General features: G+C 41.4%; 1 protein-coding gene across 7 annotated transcripts in view; it reads left to right on the forward strand.

The window, feature by feature from the left end:
• Window positions 1-22764, forward strand: part of DPP6 (dipeptidyl peptidase like 6) — a 1188326-nt gene that overhangs the window by 847962 nt on the left and 317600 nt on the right. For all 7 annotated transcript variants that reach the window (XM_030826245.1, XM_030826246.1, XM_004090271.3 and 4 more), the window contains one exon: window positions 9462-9536. In XM_030826245.1, coding sequence (XP_030682105.1) covers window positions 9462-9536 — 75 coding nt within the window. The remainder of the gene's footprint in view (window positions 1-9461; window positions 9537-22764) is intronic.

Genomic DNA, 22764 nt, shown 5'->3' on the forward strand with positions numbered 1-22764 from the left:
CCGGACTAATTTCTAAGTGTAGAAAGTTGCATTCTTTGCTGGTTTCTTTTGGTGTTATTGCATATCAGCCCCATTGTTACCACCCTTGTAACAGCTGAGGATGTAATCATTCATTTCTTCAGCAAACATCTAGGGAGCAGCTCTATTATAACCCAGTCACTGTTAGGCACTGGGAATAGAGCTGTGGCAAAACAAGCTAAAATTTGTTTCTTGGCATCTGGTCCTGGCCGTGAGACTATAAGAGGATTAGAATTACCCTCCTAACATAAACAATGATAAAATGGGATAAAATGTGGAGAAAAAATCAGTTTTCATATATTGGACAGCAGGCAGTGCACAGCTGTGATCCCCGAGAAAAGAAAGACAGATGAATGAAGCATGCCATCCTGTGGGCTTTCTGCGTGAATGCTGGACTGCAACACGAAGGGGAAAAATTCAAGACCTGCAGTCTTGCCGAGTTAAGAAGGCAGAAGTCAGAGTCCAAGAAAAGAAGATGGCTACAGTTTATGAGACAGAGTACCCAAAAGGAGGAAACTAGAGAATACTCACAAAATCTATTTAAGTAATTACTTTTACTGGCAAAACCACAGTTACTTTATTATTGCTATTATACTTTAAGTTCTGGGGTACACGTGCGGAATGTGCAGGTTTGTTACATAGGTATACACGTGCCACGGTGGTTTGCTGCACCCATCAACCCGTCATCTACATTAGGTATTTCTCCTAATGCTATCCCTCCCTTTACCCCCCGACCCCCCAACAGGCCCCAGTATATGATGTTCCCCTCCCTGTGTCCATGTGTTCTCATTGTTCAACTCCCACTTATGAGTAAGAACATGTGGTGTTTGAAAAACCGCAATTACTTTTGCACCAGCCTAATACATAGATTTCCCTTTGAGACCTTGTTAATTTTTGATCTTTATATGTGAATAATGAAACATCAAAAGGCAGAACAAAATAAAACTCCAAGGAAATAACAATTACAGGACTCTGTTAGATGAAGTATTCCCAGAGCTCATATATTGTCAGGAATTATTTAAGTTTATTCTAACCATGAGACATTAAACAGAGACCCCAGGAAAGTAGTTTCTTAGGATGCGGTTCAGTTAGCACTCGAATATAGTCATGTGTCACGTAATGGCATCTTAGTCAACAATGGATGTAGGACATTGGTCCCCTAAGGGTATAATATCGTATTTTTATTGTGTCTTTTCTAAGTTTAGATATTTTTAGATATACAAAAATTACCACTGTGTTACAACTACCTACAGTATTCAGTAGAGTAACATGCTGTACATGTTTGGAGCCTTAAATAGGCTATGCCATATGGCCTAGGTGTGCAGCAGGCTGTACCATCTAGGTTTGTGTAAGTACTTTCAGTGATGTTTGCACAATGGCAGAATCACCCAATGACACATTTCTCAGAACATATCAGATATATTGTTAAGTGATGCATGGCTAATGGCCACTGTGGAATAACCCTTAAAACATCTTTTTTAAAAACCTTGAATAAGTCAGGTTAATCCACAAATAATTAATTGCCTGTCATAAGAAGTCCAATATTCTTTGAAGGAAAACAGAAAGTCCTAAATTCAACAAGAGAGAATTAAAAATATCTGGTGTTAATTTAAAAATAAAACATGATATATGCAAAGGAGCAGGGAAATGTGACCCATATTGAGGAGAAATATCAGTTGATAGAAACAGAACTGCTGATAACAGAGATAAGGGAATTAGCAGAAAAACACATTAAAACTGCTAGGATAAATGTATTCCAAATGCTCAAGGCTATAAGGAAAACCATGAACATGATGGTAAGAGAAATTAAAGATTATAAGACACCCAGATAAAATTTCTAGAGATTAAAAAAATTAAAAATTCTCTAGATGAACACCAGGTTAGGTACCACAGAAGAAAAAAAAAACTCCTAAATGTTAAGCAGTAGCAATAGAAACTATTTAAAACCAAGAACAAAGAGAAACTGAAAAAAAAAAAGGCCTGAACAGCATGTCAATAAGCTGTTGGACAGTATGAAGTAGACTAATATACTTGTCATTAAAGTTCCAGAAAGGGAAGAGAGAAAAGAAGATAAAACAAACTTTCGAAGAAATAATGACTGAATTTCTTCCAAATTTGGTAAAGAACTCAATAAACTCCATAAGGAAAATAATAACAAAGAATATGATAATCAAGTTACTTAAGATGAGTGACAAATAGAACATCTTAATGGCAGCCAAAGGAGCGAGACATGTTTGGAAGAACAAACCTAAGAAAACAGCTGACTCTTCAAAAGAGGTGCTGTGAGCCAGGGGACATTGGAATGAGATCATTTAGAGTGCTGGGAGGGATAAAACACCGTCAATCTAGAATTCTACACACCACAGAAATATCTCTCAAAAACAAAGATTAAGAATTTGTGTAGGCCCAGCTACTCAAGAGGCTGAGGCAGAAGGATCTCTTGAGCCTAGGAGTTTATGGCTGCAGTCAGCTATGATCATACCACTGCACCCCAGCCTGGGTAACAGAATGAGACCTTTTCCTCTGAAAAAAAGAAGTATATATATATATATAAAGATATATATATAAAGATATATATAAAGATATATATATAAAGATATATATATATATGAAGATATATATTTTCAGAGAAAATCAGACAGTATTTATTAGCCATAAACCTATACTATGAGAAACTTAAGGGAAGTTCTTTGGAGTAAGAAAAATTATACCAGATGAAAAGTTACATCTACGTGACAGAAGGAGGTGTGCCAGGAATGATAAATGTTTTCAACATATGGCTAGGTTTTGGGTGGAAATTTTTGTAGAATTAGTTAACTAGTTCTTTAAAATATCCTTCCTTTTCTCAAAGGGTCTTTTAAATATAATAAAATATGTCCAGCTCCTCTGAATGTAATCTCATGTAAGACTTCTGTCTGAACCTTTGCCCTGCTCTAAACACTGACATGGAAAGCGAAAATATAAACACACAAAACCTTTGGAACATGTTAGAACTTTCTTGGACAATAGTGGCATTAAGAAATCTGATCTAACATAGGGTGGAATATAACTGACAATTTAAAGGACAGATTTCCTATATCTTATGCCTACAAGCTCCCCTTAATACTCCTGGAGGATTTTAAATTTTGTTTAAAAGGAAAGATCCAATTTATAAGCTATCTATGTTATCTAATTTTAATATAAAGACATAGATTAAAATTAAATGAATTTTAAGGCTGGGCATGGTGGCTCATGCCTGTAATCCCATCACTTTGGAAGGCTGAGATTGGCAGATTACCTGAGGTCAGAGTTCGAGACCAACCTGGCCAACATTGTGAAACCCTGTCTCTGCTAAAAATATAAAAGTTAGCCAGGTATGATGGTGGGTGCCTGTTATCCCAGCAGCTCGGGAGGCTGAGACAGGAGAATCGCTTGAACCCAGGATGCAGAGTTTGCAGTGAGCTGAGATCATGCCACTGCACTCCAGCCTGGGTGACAGAGTGAGATGCCGTCTTAAAAAAAAACAAAATGAAATGGATTTTAAGGGATATACCATCCAAACCCTAGTCAATGAAAATCTTGAATGGCTATGTTAATATTAGATGAAATAGACAACAAGGAATATTACCAGAAATAAGAAGAAATATTTCATAATGATAAAGGAGTAAGTTTATTAAGAAGACTTAAGAATCCTAAAGATGTATGCAGCTAGCATTGAGCTACAATATTTGAAGCAATAATTGGTTGAACCAAAAGAAGAAATAGACAAATCCATAATTAAAGTTGTAGATCCCAACAGTCCTCTCTGAGTAATCGATAGACCATGTAAAAAAAAATTTAATAAGGATACAGAAGTCTTGAAAACACTATTAACCAAGTCAACTGAACTGACATTTGTACATCACACCACTCATCAATAGAAAAATGCACATTCCTTTGAGTGCACATGAAACATTCACCAGAGTAGATTATATGCTGGGCCATTAAACAAGTCTCAATATATTTCAAAGGATGGAAATTATACAAAGTATGTTCTTTAACAGAAACCAACTAGAAATCAATACCAGAAAAAATATCTGGAATATATCTTGATAATTGGAAATTGAGCAGCATATTTCTAAATCAAATTAACAAATCAGCCAAAGAAGAAACTGAATGTATTTTAAGTGAATGAAAATAAAAGCAATAATATCAAAATTTGTGGCATGCAACTAAGCAATACTTAAACGGGAATTTATATCTTTAACTGTTCGTATTAGAGCTCAGCTTTCACTTCAAAAAACTAGAAAAAAAGATTTAAAACCCCAAGTACACAGAAGAAAAGTAATAAAAGAGCAGAAATCAACTACATAGAAAACAGAAAAATGTTAGAAAAAATGACCAGCTGGTTTTTGGAAAAGATCAATAAAATCAATCAAGAGCAGAGATAATGGAAAAAAAAATCTGACACCAAGCAAACATATTAATAATTTGGACAACATAAATGAAACAAAAGTCCTTGAAAGATACAAAGTATTACAGTTCACCAGTTAAGAAATAAGTAACCTGAATACCTGGATGTTGGTGTAATAAATTGAATTCATAGTTTAAAAGCCCCACATATTAAAACTCACGGCCCAAATTGATTCACTTGATCAATTCTACTCAACATTTATGTAAGAAATAGTACCAATTCTGCACAAACTTATTAGACAAATAGAAGAGGAGGAAGATATATTTCCAAAGTCCATTTCTTAGGGCAGTATTACCCTCAAATGAAAACCAAACAAAGAAGTTAAAAGAAAATAAAACCACAGATGACATTCCCTCATGAACACAGATGCAAAAATCCTCAATAAAATATTAGCAAATTGAGTCCAACAATATATAAAAAGGGATAATACATCATGGTCGAATAGCTTATCCCAGCATGCAAGGTTGGTTTAACATTTGAAATCGAACAATGTAATTTACCATATTGACAGACTACGACTAAAAAAGCAAAATAACATAATCATCCCAATAAATGCAGAAAAAGCATTTGACAAAATTAAACATACATTCATTATAAAAACTCTGAGCAAACTGGAAATAGACAGGAATATCTTCAACCTGATAGAAGGTATCTATTAAAAATACCATAAATATCATACTCAATGGAGAACAATGAAGGCTTTCTCCTTAAGATTAGGGAAAAAAGCAAGGCTGTTCACTCTCACTACTTCTACTGAGCATTATACTGGCAGTTCTCTAGAGTGCAATAAGGTAACCACAAGCAATAAAAAGTGTCTAGATAGAAAAGAAAGGAAAAACCTATATACACAGGAAATATGATTTTGTAGAAAATTCTAAGAAATATACAGAAAATATCTGCCAGAACAAATAATTACACGTATCAATGCTACAGAAAATAAGGTCAAGATACCCAAATGAATTTTGCATATTAGCAATAAACAATTGGATATTTAAAATATACGTGTACTTTTATATGTACAAAGCATCAATTATAGTACATCCTTGGGAATAAATTTACAAAATATGGGCAAAATCTGTGTTCTGAAAACTGCAAAACATTGCTGAGAGAAATTAAAGATTAAAACAATTTTCCTTTCAAGGTGTTTACACTCTAATGAAGAAAGCAGGCAATATTTAAGATAAATAGGTTAAAAAATACAAAATATGTATTAATATGATTAGACCTAGAGAAACAAATCAGAGAAAGGGGTATAAAAAGTCGGAGGCAAAGCGGTTAATATCTAGCTATATTAGCCATTGAAGGACATGGACGGCCTCATTTAGAAGGTGACTCGAGATAAAAGCCAAAAGAAATGAAAGGTCAAGAGCATTTCAGGCAGAAGAAAGAGGAAGTGCAAAGGCCTTGAGAATGGCATGTGCCTGGCTTGCTTTAGGATGGACAGAGACTGGCGTGGCTGGAGTGAAGAGGATGGGACTGAGGGGAGAATACTGGGAGATGGATGCAGAGAGCTAAGAGGGAACTAGGTCCAGCAGGGCTGCCTGGTCAGTCAGGGCTTTGGCTTTTCCCACAGGTGAGATGGGAAGCTGTGGGAGGGTTTCCCAGGGGGAGCGATGTGATTTGCATATTTGAGAGATGGCCCTGGCTGCCTGGGAAAGCAGGTAGATACCTCAGGAAAGAATGCACATACCTTAGACAAGGGTAATGGTGGTGGGAAAGAGAAGAAATGGTTCCAAACCTATTTTGAAGGTAAACCAATGGTATTTTTTGACCACCTAGAGGGAAAGAGAAAAGATAGCCAAGAGTTTGACCTAACAACCAAGCTAATGGGGTTGCCACTATCTGAGAAGAGGAAAAATGTTACAGGAGCCGGAGGGGTGGGAGTGGAGTAGAAGGGGCTCATCTTATTCCCATTGACTTGAGGTGTCCATTTGACACTCAAGCAGAGATGTCAGGGAGGCAGTTGGCCAGACAAGCCTGAAGTTCAAAGTCAGGTCCAGTGCAGGTTCAGGTGGTCTGGGCTGGAGACATGAATGTTGGAATCCTCAGCCAGACTGCGCATGGTTTTTAGAAACATGAGACTGGATAACACTACCTACAAGTGAGGAGATCCAAATATCAATCCTTGAGCACTCCAACATTCGGAGCTCAAGAAAACAAGGAGAAGCACAAAATAGCATGAAAAGAACCAGTGAGGGAGGCAGGAGAAAAGCAGGTGATGAGTGTCCAGGAAGCCAGATACAGTCAGGGCTTCGAGGAGTAGAGAGACTGGTCAGCTGTGCCAAGTAAGATGACAGCTGAGAAATTATGACATTTAGCAAAGTGAGTCTCTGATAACCTTGAGAAGAGCAATTGTGGTTGAGTGGTGGGGGTGAGAGCATGACAGGCAGGAGTTTAAGAATGAATAGGAGGAGAAAAATGGAAGCATGGAGAATATTTTCAAGGGGAAATGGATAGACAGTTTTCCAAAGATAAAATCAACATTATCTAAAACGTGGATAGTAAGGATCAAATGTATCCATAAGCAGGGAAACAAAAACTAAACTATCAATAAGGCATATTTACATCTACAGGAGGGTCAAAATTGAAGAAAAAACAACTTATGTTTCCAGAGGAGGGAAGAAAACATGCATTCATACATCTGTAGTGGGAGTGCACATTCCAAAAACATTTTTGAAAAACAATTTGGCAATACCTATTTAATTTTAAAACTTGTAAATTGTCCACTTCACCCGTGCATATCTATTCTATACAAAAATATGAAAACCACACATATATCAACAAAGACATAGATTGGGATCTTCATTACAACATTGTTTATAGTAAGAGCTCACTAGAAATGCTTATAATCTATCCTCATTATTCACAGCTTCTATATTTCCAAATTCACCCATGTGATAAAATGTATCTGTGAGCCCCGAGGTGATAATCACAGCACTTTTGCCGTTGTTCTCAGGCATAGTGGCAAAAGATTTGAGTTGTCCAATGTTGGCATTCCCAGCTGCAGCTGAACAAAGCACTATTCTGCTTTCTCGTTTCAACTTTCATACTGTGAACAACTGTCCTTTTCTGTTGTTCTATTTGGTGCTCCATTTGTTTGCATGTTTGTACCTTACGCTGGTGATCTCACTGTTGAAAATGGGTCCCAGGCATAGTGCTGAAGTACTGTATAGTGTCACTAAGGGCAAGAAGGCTGTGAACGCCTTATGGAGAAAATGCGTCTTTGAGATAAGCTTTGCTTAGGCACAACTCTTGTGTTGTTGGCCGTGAGTCCAATGTTTATGAATCAACAATATATATTTGATAAGGTGTCCTTAAAAAGTAAGACACATAAAACAAGGTTATCTATTGGTCATTTGACTAAAATGTTGTGACCAGAGGTTCAAAGGAACCTAACGAACGTTGAGTCTCTCGTAGAAGCAATGGTATCCACTAGTTGCACATGAACTAGTGTTCGCGATGACTTTATAGAACAAAACTACCATAAATAACAGGAATGGATTGTCTCTTTTTGTTGAGAATTGAGTGAGTAAATTAAAGTATATCCCAAGGTGTGCACCATGTGATATTATGAACTCTTTAAAGATCACTACTCAATCAAAGGAACCCAAGTCCTTGGAGTCATTTCCTTAAGGTACTGTTGCATGAGAAAACTAAGGTGCAGAGGAGCATAATGTGATGTCACTTCTTTTTTTTTTTTTCTTTTGGAGATGGAGTCTCACTCTTGTCGCCCAGGCTAGAGTGCAATGGCGTGATCTCAGTCCGCCACAACCTCTGCCGTCCAGGTTCAAGCGATTCTCCTGCCTCAGCCTCCTGAGTAGCTGGGATTACAGGCACGCACCACCATGCCTGACTAATTTTGTATTTTTAGTGGAGACGGAGTTTCTCCATATTGGTCAGGCTGGTCTCGAACTCCCGACCTCAGGTGATCCACCTGCCTCAGCCTCCCAAAGTGCTGGGATTACAGGCGTGAGCCACCGCGCCCGGCCAATGTGATGTCACTTCTAACCTCTGTCATCTCTGTGATTTCATGTGGTTGCCTGAGCATTGCGTAGAGTGGTGTCCACCAGGTCAGCAATGTGGGCTCTGGGGGGTGGGTGTGGCTATCTGTGGAGCAATGTGCTTGCAGTGCAGAGGGCAGGGGCAATTAAAAGAAAACAGCACAGTTGATGGTATCATTTATGTGGGATGATGTTTGTACTATGAAGACATTTGAAGGAAAAAGTCATAGTTAGTCTTCTATGTACTGACTTGTAGAGATGCCCATGTTGGAAAAAGAGCAAGTTGCAAAATAATGTGTACAATGTGATTCTAGTCTAGTAACGACTCTGCTTATTACATGCTTCTTAGAATTAGTGAGAAAAAGGTTTCTAAACATATCAAGAGGTTGAGAGTCTTGTAGAAAAGTTTGCTTTTTAACGCTTATTTCTTTCTTTTTCTTTTCTTTCTCTCTCTTTTTTTTTTTCTGAGATGGAATTTCATTCTTGTTGCTCAGGCTAGAGTGCAATGGCCCAATCTTGGCTAACTGCAACCTCTGCCTCCCAGGTTCAAGAAATTCTCATGCCTCAGCCTCCCAAGTATCTGGGACTACAGGCATGCACCACCACACCTGGCTAATTTTGTATTTATTTTTTATTTTTTTTAGTAGAGATGGGGTTTCACCATGTTGGCCAGGCTGGTCTTGAACTCCTGACCTCAGGTGATCCACCCACCTCGGCCTCCCAAAGTGCTAGGATTACAGGCGTGAGCCACTGCACCCAGCCTTTAATGCTTATTTATATTGGCTTGTCTCAGTAAGTCCAATAAGTATGTTTTATTGAAATTTGAAAAAAATACAAATAAAATGTGAAAAACATCAATTAGCTAAATATTATTCAGCTAACAAAGAAAGGATATAGCCAATTTATAGCTAATTAATTTTGAAAATGGCACCAGCAGATACAATTTTATTATAAGATTCTGACTTGTTATATGTAATGCTTTAAAATTCTTTGTCTATTTTTTCTTTTAGGAATCATTAAGAGCCGTCAGATATGAAATATCTCCAGATAGAGAGTATGCACTTTTTTCATACAATGTGGAACCTGTGAGTATTATCCTTTTCTGCCACAAAAGAATTGTTTCTTTATTCTAATATCTCAATAAGTGTATTTCGTTGACTCTTCTATACTTAGTGATCTTTGAATCCAGAAATATTTTGTACATCCTGGAAGTCTCTTTTGCATATCATACTGCCACCTAGGAGAGAGGAAAGGTATAAATATCTGCTTGGCAGGGGAAAAAAGTCACATATTTTAGAGGCTCTTTCACAGACTTTTCTTAGGAAGATGGTGAGAACTTGTCTCTTCATAGATACGAATCTTGCCCTTTTGTGCAATTATTTTTCTGGCTGTTTTCTCAATGAAATAATAGATTTTATCCTAAGAACAAAAAGCAACTGCCAGGTTCTCCTTAAACTGAAATAATATGTTAATTATCTCCTGGTCCTCATAGTGTTCTAGTGAAGAGCTGAAGCTATCACTTCCGTTATTTAAATGCCTATTTTTAGCACTTCTGTATATATGAGCCTCCCATAAAATTTCACCAGAATTTTCTGTAAAATCTCACTGTGTTTTAGTAGCAGTCTAAAACTTCCTAAGCCAGGATCTTCCTTCTTCTTCTTGTTTTTTCATTTAACATGCTGGTATTTCAAATTTCATTATGGCTCTTTAATTTTAAAGAAGCTGGAAGGTGAAGTTTATTTGTATAAGTGGAGAAGATGTTCAGTTTACAAGAGATAAGCAACTTTAGAAACGTATGTTTTAAGAACTTTCCTCTCTGGCAAATAAAATATAGAGTCTACCACTGCCTCCCTGGCATTTCTGAGACCATTTGAAATAGAGTTTCCTGGTGCTTCTGTGAGCTATAATGGCTCCTGCATTTTAATTCAGGTCAGAATGGCTCCATGGTGAGTTTGAGAGAATCATTTCTGGTGTGAGACAGTCAAGCTTTTTGGTTTATGTCCACTGGGAAAGCTGGGGTATTGGTTTGTATGAAGATGCAAGTTCAATTCTGAATTCTTAAACTTTCTTTTAGAAGTTGATTGGACAATTAGATTACTGGAGATTTCAACTTTATTCTTCCAACTGTAGATTTTTTGGACTCTGTTTCAGTCTTCCATTTTTCCATTTTTAAACATCCATTTTATAAAGGTTTTCATTTTTTCCATCCAAATTCTTTGAAACAATGGGGCATCTTTATCTCTTTGATTGGGATCAGTTGGTGAACTTGACATTCTGAAAGGCTTGGGACTCTGCATTACCTAGACACAGCCTTACACTTGCCTCTTTCAGCCTCAGGCACCTGGGTGCGATGTTCACAGATCATAGACCATTTCAGCTTCCTTCATCACCCTTGAAAACCACCAAAAATATAATCTCCACACCTGTATAACAGAAAAATGTTAGCAGATATTTGAAAGCCTTACATGGATTGTTCTGGGTTGCCCCAGGAGGCACAGCCAACACCTGAGTGAGAAATGCCTAGAAAGACAAATTGATTTCAGGTTATCTTCCTAGAGAATCTTTAATCATCGGAGCACCCCAACAGTGGGATGGAGGTAATGAGCATTCCGCTCCCAGATGCCTCAAAACAAAGTGAGGTATCTGTTCTCCGGAATGTGACAGAGGGGTTCCCACACCCGTGTGATTGGAAGAGGCATTCTCTCGTCAGTGGTGCTGTAGTTCTGTGCATGAAACAATTCTCCACCACTTTCCTCTGCTTCCCAACGCTCTGTTTGAAAGAGTGCCCTGGGATCCCATTGAACCAGAAACCATTTTGATAAAGACCATGTTGCTAAAGATGAGTCTTCACCATGTGGAGCACTGGCTGTAAACAGGAACCTTGAAATAACCCTTTCTCACTGGGCAGCATCTGTTGGTGTTTGGAGTGAGATTCTTCGGTTTGTCTTCTCAACGGAAGGAAAACCTAGAAAGTTTGAAGTGTATTTAGAGAGCTATAAAAATGATAAAATATTGAAAATGTAAAAAAGTCTATAGAAACAGATACTTTTAACTTGAATAAAATAAGTAATCCTTAATAGTTTTCAGTACCGAGCAGTTACTGTATACATGACTATTCAAGCAAGGATTCTCTGCTCTTCTGGAGGAAAAATTATAAGGGAAATTATAACCTATAGGTTATAAGCAGTGTGTCTTCTGAACCCCTTAGCGCTATACCAAGATACGATCCAAGTTCTTGAAATTCTATCAAATCCACAAAATATGTAATAAAAGGAAAATACCTCAGTTGTGAAATATCCTAATAACGTTCCATGTTTATTCTAGAAATGTGGGATCATGCTAATTAGCATACTTTTTCCTACTAAACTCTTCTAATATTACTAAATGTATAGCTTGGCTAGCATCCTTGAACATACACAAGTTAGCTCATCTTAACTATGCCAACCGTATGTTTTTCTGAGAGCTTCAAAAGTAGCCTTTAAAAAGGTGTTTCAAATATCAATTATCAAGTAAATTCGAGAAACAGCAAACCCAGGTTTCCATTTTCTCAAGCCTCAGACACCTATAGGTTATAAGTAGTGTGTCTGGAATGTGGAAAATAATAAACAGTAGTGTGTTTGTATTTATGTGGCACCAGCATTATAGTTTGCAATGTGTGCTTATTTACACCATCTTATTTTATCTCAAAAGATCATTCCTGCTCCAAAGAGACAACATTTGCTAAATGAGTTTTATTTTATTTTATACATAAAATTTCATAAAATTTCTCAGTGTACAGTTTTTGAATATTCTCTTGAAACTAAGTTAGACATTGGAGAAATAGCAATTTTTTATTTTTAATTTAAAAACTGTATTAACTGTACTAATTAAGCAAAATTGCCTTAAAACAAATGTATCTAATTAGAGCAGCCATGCTTTTTTATATTAAGATATATTTGACAAATATGAAACATTTCCAAATCTCTTTGGGGAGAGGGAAAAAGAATGTAAAATGCATTATCTAAAATCATTTAAAAATATTAATACTTTTTCCTACTAAACTATTTTAATATTACTAAATGTATAGCTTGGCTAGCATCCTTGAACATACACAAATTAGCTCATCTTAACTGTGCCAACCCTATGTATTATTGAGAGCCTCAAAAGTAGCCTAGTATTAATATCTTAGATCATTTAAAAATATTAATTTCAAAGAGCTAAGAGAAAAAATATTCTTCCTTAAAGAATCATTTCTGAAAGAGTCACTGAAGATTTGTGAGGAATTTCATTGCAATATTTAAAGGAGTTAGTTGAGATTATTGTTCTTAGTTGGATATTGCCAGTGGAAGATCAGTCTGGTCCAAATGAAATTCTGTCCAAAATCTGGTCAGATTTTGATTTTTTCCCTGAAATCCCAATCACACAGTCATTCAGTCAGTAAAATGTGTTGATACACTGATCTGTTTATAAACTGTTCATTTAACTGAAATAGATAAACCAATCCGTTTTAGTTACTTGTCACTGCATAGCAAATTATCCCCAAACATAGCAGCTTAAGACAAAACAACACGTATCATCCCAGTTTCTGCTGGTCAGAAATCTGGGCTCAAGTTAGCAGGATCCTTGCACTCCAGGTCTTCTATAAAGATGACATCTTTATAGATGACATAAAGATGTCAAGGTGACATCCAGGCTGCAGTTGCATCTGAGAGCTCACCTGGGGAGGGGTCTGCTTCCAAGCTCACGGCTTGGGTGTTGACAGGGCCCAAATGCCATCCTTAGAGATGGGTTCTGCTCAGTTCTGAGAGAAGATAGTTTGCTGCTGAGCTTTTCATGGCAGGAATTGGAAGCAGTTTTCATATTTGATAAATTTCTACTCTTTTCCTGCCATTGTGGTGAGTTGATAGAGCCTGTTTTGTTCTCTAAGGGACTGTGAAATGTATAATTCATATAAAGCTTGAAGAACACCCTGATGTGGATGATCCTGATCAAACCTGCTTGGTGAGGTGAACCCCAACTACATCCCAGAAACTTCTATGCACCCATCTGGTCGAGTTACCCATTTATCTGTATCTTAATTTTAAAAAATAACTTGAGACTTTATAAACGTAATATAAGGGATTGGGCTATAAATTATTGAACCCATATTGTGGACTAAATTATAACTGCTGCAAATCAATTCAGGTAATTCTGAGTATATGAGTTTCTTTTTTTTCCTTTTTTTTTTTTTTTCTGGCGGTGTCTCACTCTGTTGCCCAGGCTGGAGTGTGGTGGCCTGATCTCAACTCACTGCAACCTCCCCTTCCTAGGTTCAAGAGATTCTCCCACCTCAGCCTTCTCAGTAGCTTGGATTACAGGCACCCGCCACCACGCATGGCTAATTTTTTTTTGAGGCAGAGTCTCACTCTGTCCCCCAGGCTGGAGTGCAGTGGCACAATCTCAGTTCACTGCAACCTCCGCCTCCCAGGTTCAGGCGATTCTCCTGCCTCAGCCTCCTGAGTAGCTGGGATTACGGGTGTGCACCACCACACCCAGCTAATTTTTGTATTTTTGGTATAGACAGGGTTTCACCATGTTGGTCAGGCTGGTCTCAAACTCCTTACCTCATTTGATCCACATTTGATGCACTCCCAAAATGCTGGGATTACAGGGGTGAGCCACCACACCTGGCCAATTCTGAGTATATGAGTTTCTATGTTGCAAGAAATATAGCTATTGTTATAATATGGTTCTGATGTTTACTGCCATCCCTTCTTCATTACAAGAAGGGATGAAATCTTTGTCCTGGAGTGGCTAAGGGAATTGTGTTTCTTGATTCTCGTGCTCTTGGACTGGTTCTTTCTGCACTGTCTACAGAGCCTTTCCTGGGCCCACCTCTGGGAACCAGTTGATCCAAGCGTTTTCTGCTGGACGAAGGCCTTGCACATTCTCATGTGTCAGGGCTGCTATCAGAATTGCAGGGAGCTCTCTGTCTCCGTCTGCAGTGGCCTCAGAGGGCAAACCGAAGAGCAGGGCCTGTGTGTGCCATTTCTATGGCGCCTGCTGCCCTTTCTGCATCAGCTTAGTAGCTGCTGCGGCAGCAGGAGGCGAATCTCACCTTCAGCAGGTTCTCCCTCTGAGAAGGCGATGAACGAACAGCCTGTCCACCACCCACCGAGACCAGAAGCTGCCCCTGCACTGCCTGGAAGTGCATCCTGCACCCATCAGCATCACTCCAAGCCCTTTTATCCCTGGATGAATTCCTGTGTCTCAATCCCAACCATCTTTCCTTTGCAACCGAATTTATAAATAATGGTCCAGATTGTTTTGTCAGCATCCTGCCTGACATGTTACTGTTAGCCGATATAAGGCCAACTTCTCTGTGACTCTTACTACATGAGATTATCAAAAATGGTCATCACTGATTTTTGAAATGTGTTTTCACATAGCTCTTAGCACAATGCATGCGGTTTCATAATACTGTGAAAATCAAACAATACATCCACGTTCTTGGGAAACTGTTTAAAGGCGAAGCCTGTCTAAGCAGCGTAAGATAATGCTAATGTGGGCTCCTGTCCCTCGTAGACTGCTGCCTCCTGTTGTGAATCTGATCAGCAGCCTCAGAGGACAGAGATTGTTTCTGTTGTGGAAGGCCACTGGCTGTTCTTAGTTTCCATCTGTTTTTGAAATTATAGATTTTTAGGGTGTTTTGTTGTTGTTGTTGTTGTATTGTTTTGACACAGAACTGGCTCAAAACTAACAATTATTTTCTTGTTTTTTATTTTTATTTATATTTTTACTCAGGTTTTGGAGCTAAATGTAAAAGCACAAACTTAGGCATAGAAAAGATGTAGCCCAAACAATGGTTCTTTTCTCAACAAAATGCAAACTTCGTTAAGGTGATGCTGTGCGTGTGTGTGTGTGCGTGTGTGTGGTGTCTGTGTGTGTGGTGTGTGTTTGTGTTGTGTGTGTGTGTATATGTGTGTGGTGTGTGTATGTGTGTGTATGTGTTTGGTGTGTGTGTTGTGTGTGTGATGTGTGTGGTGGTGTGTGTAGTGTGTGTGTGTGGTGTGGTGTGTGTATATGTGTGGGGTGTGTGTGTTTGTGGGTGTGTGGGTGGTGTCTGTATGTGTGTGGTGTGTGTGATGTGTGTTTGTGTGGTGTGTATGTGGTATGTGTATGTGTGTGTGGTCTGTGTGTGGGGGGGTGTATGTGTGTGTTGTGTGTGTGATGTGTATGTGTGGTGTGTGTATGATGTGGTGTGTATGTGTGTGTGGGTGTGTGTGGTGTGTGTGTAGTGTGTGTGTGGTGTGTGTGTGGTGTTTGTGTTTATGTGTGTGGTGTGTGTGTGCTGTTTGTGTATATGTGTGTGGTGTGTGTGGGGGTGTATGTGTGTGGTGTGTGTATGTGTGTGGGGTGTGTATGTGTGTGAGTGGGTGTATGTGTGTGGTGTGTGTATGTGGTGTGTGTGTGGTGTGTATGTGGTATGTGTATATGTGTGTGGTGTGTGTGTATGTGTGTGTGGTGTGTGTATGTGTGTGTGGTGTGTGTATGTGGTGTGTGTGGTGTGTATGTGGTATGTGTATATGTGTGTGGTGTGTGTGTATGTGTGTGTGGTGTGTGTATGTGTGTGTGGTGTGTGTATGTGGTGTGTGTGGTGTGTATGTGGTATGTGTATATGTGTGTGGTGTGTGTGTATGTGTGTGTGGTGTGTGTATGTGGTGTGTGTGTGTGTATGTGGTATGTGTATATGTGTGTGGTGTGTGTGTATGTGTGTGTGGTGTGTGTATGTGTGTGTGGTGTGTGTATGTGGTGTGTGTGTGGTGTGTATGTGGTATGTGTATATGTGTGTGGTGTGTGTTTTGTGTGGTGTGGTGTGTGTATGTGGTGTTTGTGTATGTGGTGTGTGTGTGGTGTGTATGTGGTATGTGTATGTGTGTGGTGTGTGTATGTGTGTGTTTGTGTGTGTAGTGTGTGTATGTGTGTGTTTGTGTGTGTGTGTGTAGTGTGTGTGTGTTTGTGTGTGTGGTGTGTGTGGTATGTGTGTATGTGTGTGGGGTGTGTGTGTATGTGTGTGTGGTGTGTGTATGTGTTTGTGTGTGTGGTGTGTGTGTGGTGTGTGTGTATGTGTGTGTGGTGTGTGTGTGGTGTGTGTATGTGGTGTGTGTGATGTGTATGTGGTATGTGTGTATGTGTGTGTGGTGTGTGTGGTGTGTGTGTAGTGTGTATGTGTGTGTTTGTGTGTGTGTATGTGTGTGTGATGTGTGTCTGTGTGTGTGTGTGTAGTGTGTGTGTGTGTGTTGTTCTGGCTAGTGGAGGAATTGGAGGATTTTACTTACCTGCAGCATTCCAGCGGATCTACAGGTTTTGAGGTTTTGGGATCGATTCTTTTGTGTATAGTTTTTGCAGAGCATGTGAAATATTTATTTGTCTCATGCAGGGCTACAAAAAGAGGCTTTTGCACACATCCCCAGGCAGGGGAAAGTCCTAATGAGACCATGCATGCCGGGCCGGCCTGCAGTGGAGGGGTTGTCATAAGCGGCAGTTTGTGTCCGTGATTTGAGGAGCACAAAAAACACCTCCCCTACCATCGCCCCACACAGGGACACCGCTGTGAGTCGCCTTCTAATTGGTCTCTCTGCTTCTCCCGTGCCCCCATCCCGCTGGTCTGCACAGCGTGGCCACAGTGATCTTTTGACAGGTCAATCAGGGCGCATCTCTGTCTGTGTCCACTGCTGCATAATAGTGATGGACGCTCACTCCCTGCAGAGTCCCGAGGCCACGGGACCTGACCCCACACTCCACACTCCACACTCTGCCCAACCACGATAACCTTCCTGTATAACTCAGTGCTCCTGAGTCCCTTCCAAATTCAGGGCCTTTGAACTCATGGTGCCTTCTCCCCCTAGAACATTCAGACCTACAGGAAAACACACGTGCCTTTTGTAGTAGAAAGGGAGGAAATAGCTGAAAATGTAGGTAGCTTTGTTTCTAGGCCTAGTGAGAGAATCATTGAGTTCCTTTCAATGCATTATTTTGTTATTCCCCCCAACTTTTGAGATAAGGTCACTTGTTGCGAGTGATGGTGGAGAAGTGGGCGAGTTTGAGGGAGTGCGATCTGAAGACAGAATGCATGAGCGGTCTCAGCAGGCCGGGCACAGCCCCTGTGGACCGATGCGTGGGAAATACCAGGCTCTTGTGGGAGGAGGCTGCTCGCTATCTCCCATGAGTATTCAGCATCCACGGCCTGCACGGAGACCTTGCTGGGTGTCCCCTGGGGCTAGGAATTTGGCAAGTAAGAGAGATCAGGTATTTTCAGAGGAGTGGTGATTGCCATAGGCCTCAGAAACACCGGGTCTGGGAAGAGTGAAGCCAAGAGGAGCCAGAGGTAGAAAATGGTGGCGTTGATGGATTAGCAGTGTTGGGCTGGGTCAGAAGTCCAAGGTGGTGGGGTAACTTGTGCAAAGGCAGTGGAAGGGTAGAGTGGGGATATCAGAAGGTAAGTGCAGCTAGGTTCCTGTGATGATGGGATTCATAGGAGGAGTGAAAAGATGAAGGACGGGTCAAGGGCTGACAGGTTTGAACAAGGCATGGTTTGGGGGAGGATGGCCTGGAAGACCCTCAGTGGTGCTTTAGGAGGAGGGCAGAAAGCCCCAGAGACCCCAGGGACTCACAGGGGGAGGAGGAGGAAAGATTCGGGGAGGGCCATGGGGAAGGACCCCTTGTCCATCTTGCAGCGTTTAGAACATGGGAGCGTGGGATTAGAAAGAACCTGCATGGAAGAGATGAAGCCGAGGCCCCTGAGAGCCCGGCCTGTGCAGGTGGGAGCTGGAAGGTGACAAACTCTGGGAGAGACTGCAGGTACAAGAGCAGCTGACTGATCAAAGTGCAGATGTTTCAGGGGACACTGGAAGTTTAGACAGCCAGGGGCAGGTCAAGGATTGGGTCCTCCAAAGCCGTGTGGGGTGTCTGTGAAGAGCACTGTTGCTCGGCCTCCTGCAGTGATAATGTAGTAATAATAAGTCCTGAAGACCACGCACCAGCTTGCCAAGGGGATCTGACTCTTCTCCATGAACCAGTGACATGTGTGTAATGGGTAAGAGAAGAAGTGAAGAAATGTAAATGAAGAGAGAGTGGGTTTGCTGCGTGAGATGTGAGACAGAGAACACTCGATTGCTTTCATTAGGAATGGCCATCGTTGTAATGTAGCGAGGGGAGAATGACTCAAGTACTTCTGGAAGGATTGGTTCTTCAATTCCGACGTAGCTGGCCATTATCGTGGGGGAGCTCATTAGTGGCAATTACTTTCAGAGACGCAACAACGATTAATATAGACCCAGTTACTCAGGCCTTCTGAACAACAATTAAGGCGTAGAGACTTTTAGTGTGGATCATTATCTCTACTTCATGGTTACAGCATTTTTAAACTACGAAAAACTGTACAGATTAATCATTGTTGTGTGTTAGGACCAATTCCATTTGTGATTTAGGGCTCCAACTGCTGTGGAGAAAATAATTTCACAACATGTTAACTTAAGACGCCAGCCGGAGCATTACCAGTAATATCACACGCATTGCCATTTTAGCACAGGGTGAAAATTAGAAAACCATTTCTTGGAACAGGTTAGGACATGCTTTTGCTTGTCTTCTACTCAACTAAAATTATTGTTTTTATGATGCCAAATAGACTTTCCAGAATGTCATTGTCAAAAGTTTATGGTGTTCCCGCATCTCTCTTGGTGTTTTTCACGGTAAGGCAGCTCATCATTGCCGAGCCTGGCGACACTCTGTGCACAGCATAGCAAGTGCCTGGGAATTTTGTAGTTTTCGCAAACAATAGGTTTTCGTTTTCTAATGCTCTTTTCCCCACTGTATCAGGTTGCTTTAGTCTTGAGAGTTTATGATAGATGAAAGCTTGAGCATTGAGAGAGCCTTGGGTACCGCCCTGGCAGGCTGCGTGCAAGAGTGAGCAGGGGCTGTTCGGGCTTGGCAGGCTTTGGTGAGGCATCAGCTGTGACTATGCTTTGGGCCAAGTCCATAACCATAGTTTTTGAATCTGTAGAAATTAATGAGCCCAAGGGGTGAGTTGCTTGAACAGTTCCCAAATTGGGTGCCGCCTTGGGTCTCTCAGTGACTTGCCTCTACTAAATGGTGGTGCCAATTTAACAGACACCAGAGTGTCTGGGTTTGTATGATTTCCCTTGAGCGTCTGTGCCTGTCCGTGAGGGTAGGTGTGCATATGTGTGCATAAAGGGAGTAAGTAGTAAGTACTTTCTCACTAAAAGTGGGAGATGAAGCAGAGAGGAAGATGCAGGGTTATTCTTCCAGCGGCACTGCAGTCTGCTGTATAATTTAGAAATCATAAACTGGAAAAATAGCCATTCTTTTAAGTAGAAAGAGCATGGCTACGCATCACTCCACAATCTAGCTCCCCACCTGAGCCACACGTGCAGAGCTTCAAGAGGCTCTGAATTCTTTCTGGCTGCCATGAGAGCTGCCAGAGATAACCAATTATTCAAAGAAGAAAAATCTGCCGGGCACGGTGGCTCATGCCTGTAATCCCAGCACTTTGGGAGGCCGAGGTGGGCGGATCACCTGAGGTTGGGAGTTCAAAGACCAGCCTGGTCAACATGGTGAAAGCCCATCTCTACTAAAAATACAAAAATTAGCCAGGCATGGTAGTGGGCGCCTATAATCACAGCTACTCAGGAGGCTGAGACAGGAGAATCGCTTGAACCCGGGAAGTGGAGGTTGCAGTGAGCCAAGATCATGCCATTGCAATACAGTCTGGGCAACAAGTGAAACTCTGTCTAAAAAAAAAAAAAAGAAAAGAAAAAGAAAAATCTTATGTTTTCTTACTCTTGGAATGAAGAAATATGCAAGTACGAAAATTCATGAGCAGATTTGATAGGTATCTAGCTCTGATTAAATGATTTCTTAGAAATAAGAATTAGTGAAATCAACCACTTTTTAAGTTACAAAATATTACAATGATCAGTTTTAACCTTACCCCCTGCCCTGAATGAACTAATTATTTTTCTTAGAGCCAGGTAAGGGCCTGCCGTTGGCAAGCTTGCACCTTGAGTTAGGGTTAAGTTGTCATGAGTCAAATGCCAGCCATGTCCTCTGCTGCCCCCCTTGGCGGGGGCCAAAGTGCAGGAGTGACAGAGAGGAGCGGAGGCAGATGGGCAGCAGGGAGATGGACTGGCAGGTACCCGTGTCCTCACAGGTATTTACGTGTCATTCCCTCTGGACGGTTTCTGAACTGTGGAAACTCCCCCACGTGCATCGATGGGAGAAGAGCCAGGCAGAGACACAGTAAGGAGGGCAAGTTAACCATGTGACCTTAGGGATACTTGGCGAAAAGTAGGCTAACCTCCGTGCACACCCTGGAACAAAATCTTTAAAAGAGAGAGCACAAAAGAGAGAGAAAGAGAGCACTTTGCCTGGAATGAGCCCCATTATCAGACACTACGTCTCCCAAATTAGCAGTGCCCTTGGTTTCTGGGCAGGCTGAGTTTCCTGCGCGTTGGAGGGGATAGGATGTAGCGGTGAATAACAGTTAATAAGACTCCAAAATCAAGTGGGTATGTCTGATGATCTGCCTCTCCCTCCCCCTTACACACACACACACACACATGCACACATATTCTCCCTCCCCCTTACACACACACACACACATTAAAACACACACATTCATTGCTCTTAGTATATTTCCTCCCTACCTCCCTAACTTTGACCACTGACAAATTTTTCTTAAGAAAAGTCTTGAGGCAGTGCACTCGGGTGCAACTCCCTTCCTTGTGATACATCCACGTCTTTGTGAATGATGAATGGCACGTTGTTGACTTGTTAGTAATTCCAACAGACAAAGATGTGGCCTGAGACTGCCCGTCACCCACTCTATAATGGCTTCTTGCAGCCTGCTTTCCTCCCTCCAGGGCTGCCGTTAGAGCCTGAGAGGTCCATGGGAATCAGTCTGCGCTGTGAGACTTTGTGTGTTGCAGATGATGTCAGGGTTAGAAATTGACATTCAACATGAGCTGAGGCCCATGGTCCCAAAAATGTGTGTGAGTTGTAGTTGTCCGAAGATGTGAGATGACAAGAGGCTTGAGTCAAGGAAGGCCAATGGAGAAGAAAGCCTGGAAGGAGAGGAGGAGCCGGGTTGAAGAAGAGAGGAATGGGGAGAACCTTCTGGGTGCGATCACTGCAGAGGAACAGAGGCAGCCGTGGGAAGTGCCTGCGGGGGACAGAGCAGGGAGCATCAGAGAGGAGCTGAAAGTGCTCAGGTATCAAAAGAAGGCAGAAGAAAGAGCGGCAAAAAGGAGAGAAAAGTCAACATAAAAATTTAACACGGGTCCCTTCCCAGTGCCTATGGTGGCCACCTTCCTAATGTGACCTGAGATCCAAATTCAGAAACAGCCTCTGTTCCCTCCACTCCCAACTGTTTCTTCTGCTTGCCCTGTATTCATTTCTTGGAAGTTTTTTAAGTTTATAAGAGCCCAGGTTGGCCAGGGCAGGGGCTTAGGGAAGCAAAGGAACCGGAAACCTGTGTCCGCTGAATTGCAGAGCAGGAATAAGGGACTCTGCAGAAAACAGCATGACAAAGAGCCGCAGATACAAGCGAGGGTAGGGAGAGAGAGAGCTAAGAAGGCAGAGGGTAGTTCTGTTTGATCGTGCACTTGGGGAAGGTGGAGAGAGAAGGGGCCGTGAAGAGATGGAATGGACTAGCAGAGATTTGTGTTGGGAAAAGGAGGCAGAGGGGACAGGAAGGAGGGGACAGAAGAGGAAAGAGCCCGGAAGGGCCAGGGAACTCTGCCTGCCATGGTCCTGCCCCGCTTCCTCCCACACACCCTGATGCACCTGTGACTGCCCTGGCACCTCAGCAGCTTCAGAACAGGGAAAGGAGGAGAACACGGGTTTCAAAGGAGGAGAAGCAAGGAGGACCCAGGGAGCTGGGGTGCCCTGTGATTCTCAACCCTGTCCACATGATCGAACCTGGGGGATGACAGCTTATTAGCTCCAACTTGAGTTGACAACAAAGAGCTTCTGGAGCCTTTCAGGCAGTTTTGAAACAGGCAGATCTTCTCTGCAGTCATGTCTAATGCAGCGAACAAAACAACAGTGTCCCCTGCAGGTGCAGGGACTTCTGGCCTGAGACAGCAGAATAATCACTCCTGGAGTGGGAAGGTTGGCTCGTGTGTTGTACGTGGCCATCAGCAGCGTCTCATTTCAGACTTTCTCATGTCCCCAGAATGTCCCGGGGTTACCGAAAAGGCCCCGCTCTCCTTCCACCTGCCTTCTCCTGCTGTTAGAAACCAGCATTTTGCCCTATTGTCCCTGCATCCCCACATA

Source organism: Nomascus leucogenys, chromosome 13 (assembly GCF_006542625.1).
Source record: "Nomascus leucogenys isolate Asia chromosome 13, Asia_NLE_v1, whole genome shotgun sequence".
Taxonomy (NCBI): domain Eukaryota; kingdom Metazoa; phylum Chordata; class Mammalia; order Primates; family Hylobatidae; genus Nomascus; species Nomascus leucogenys.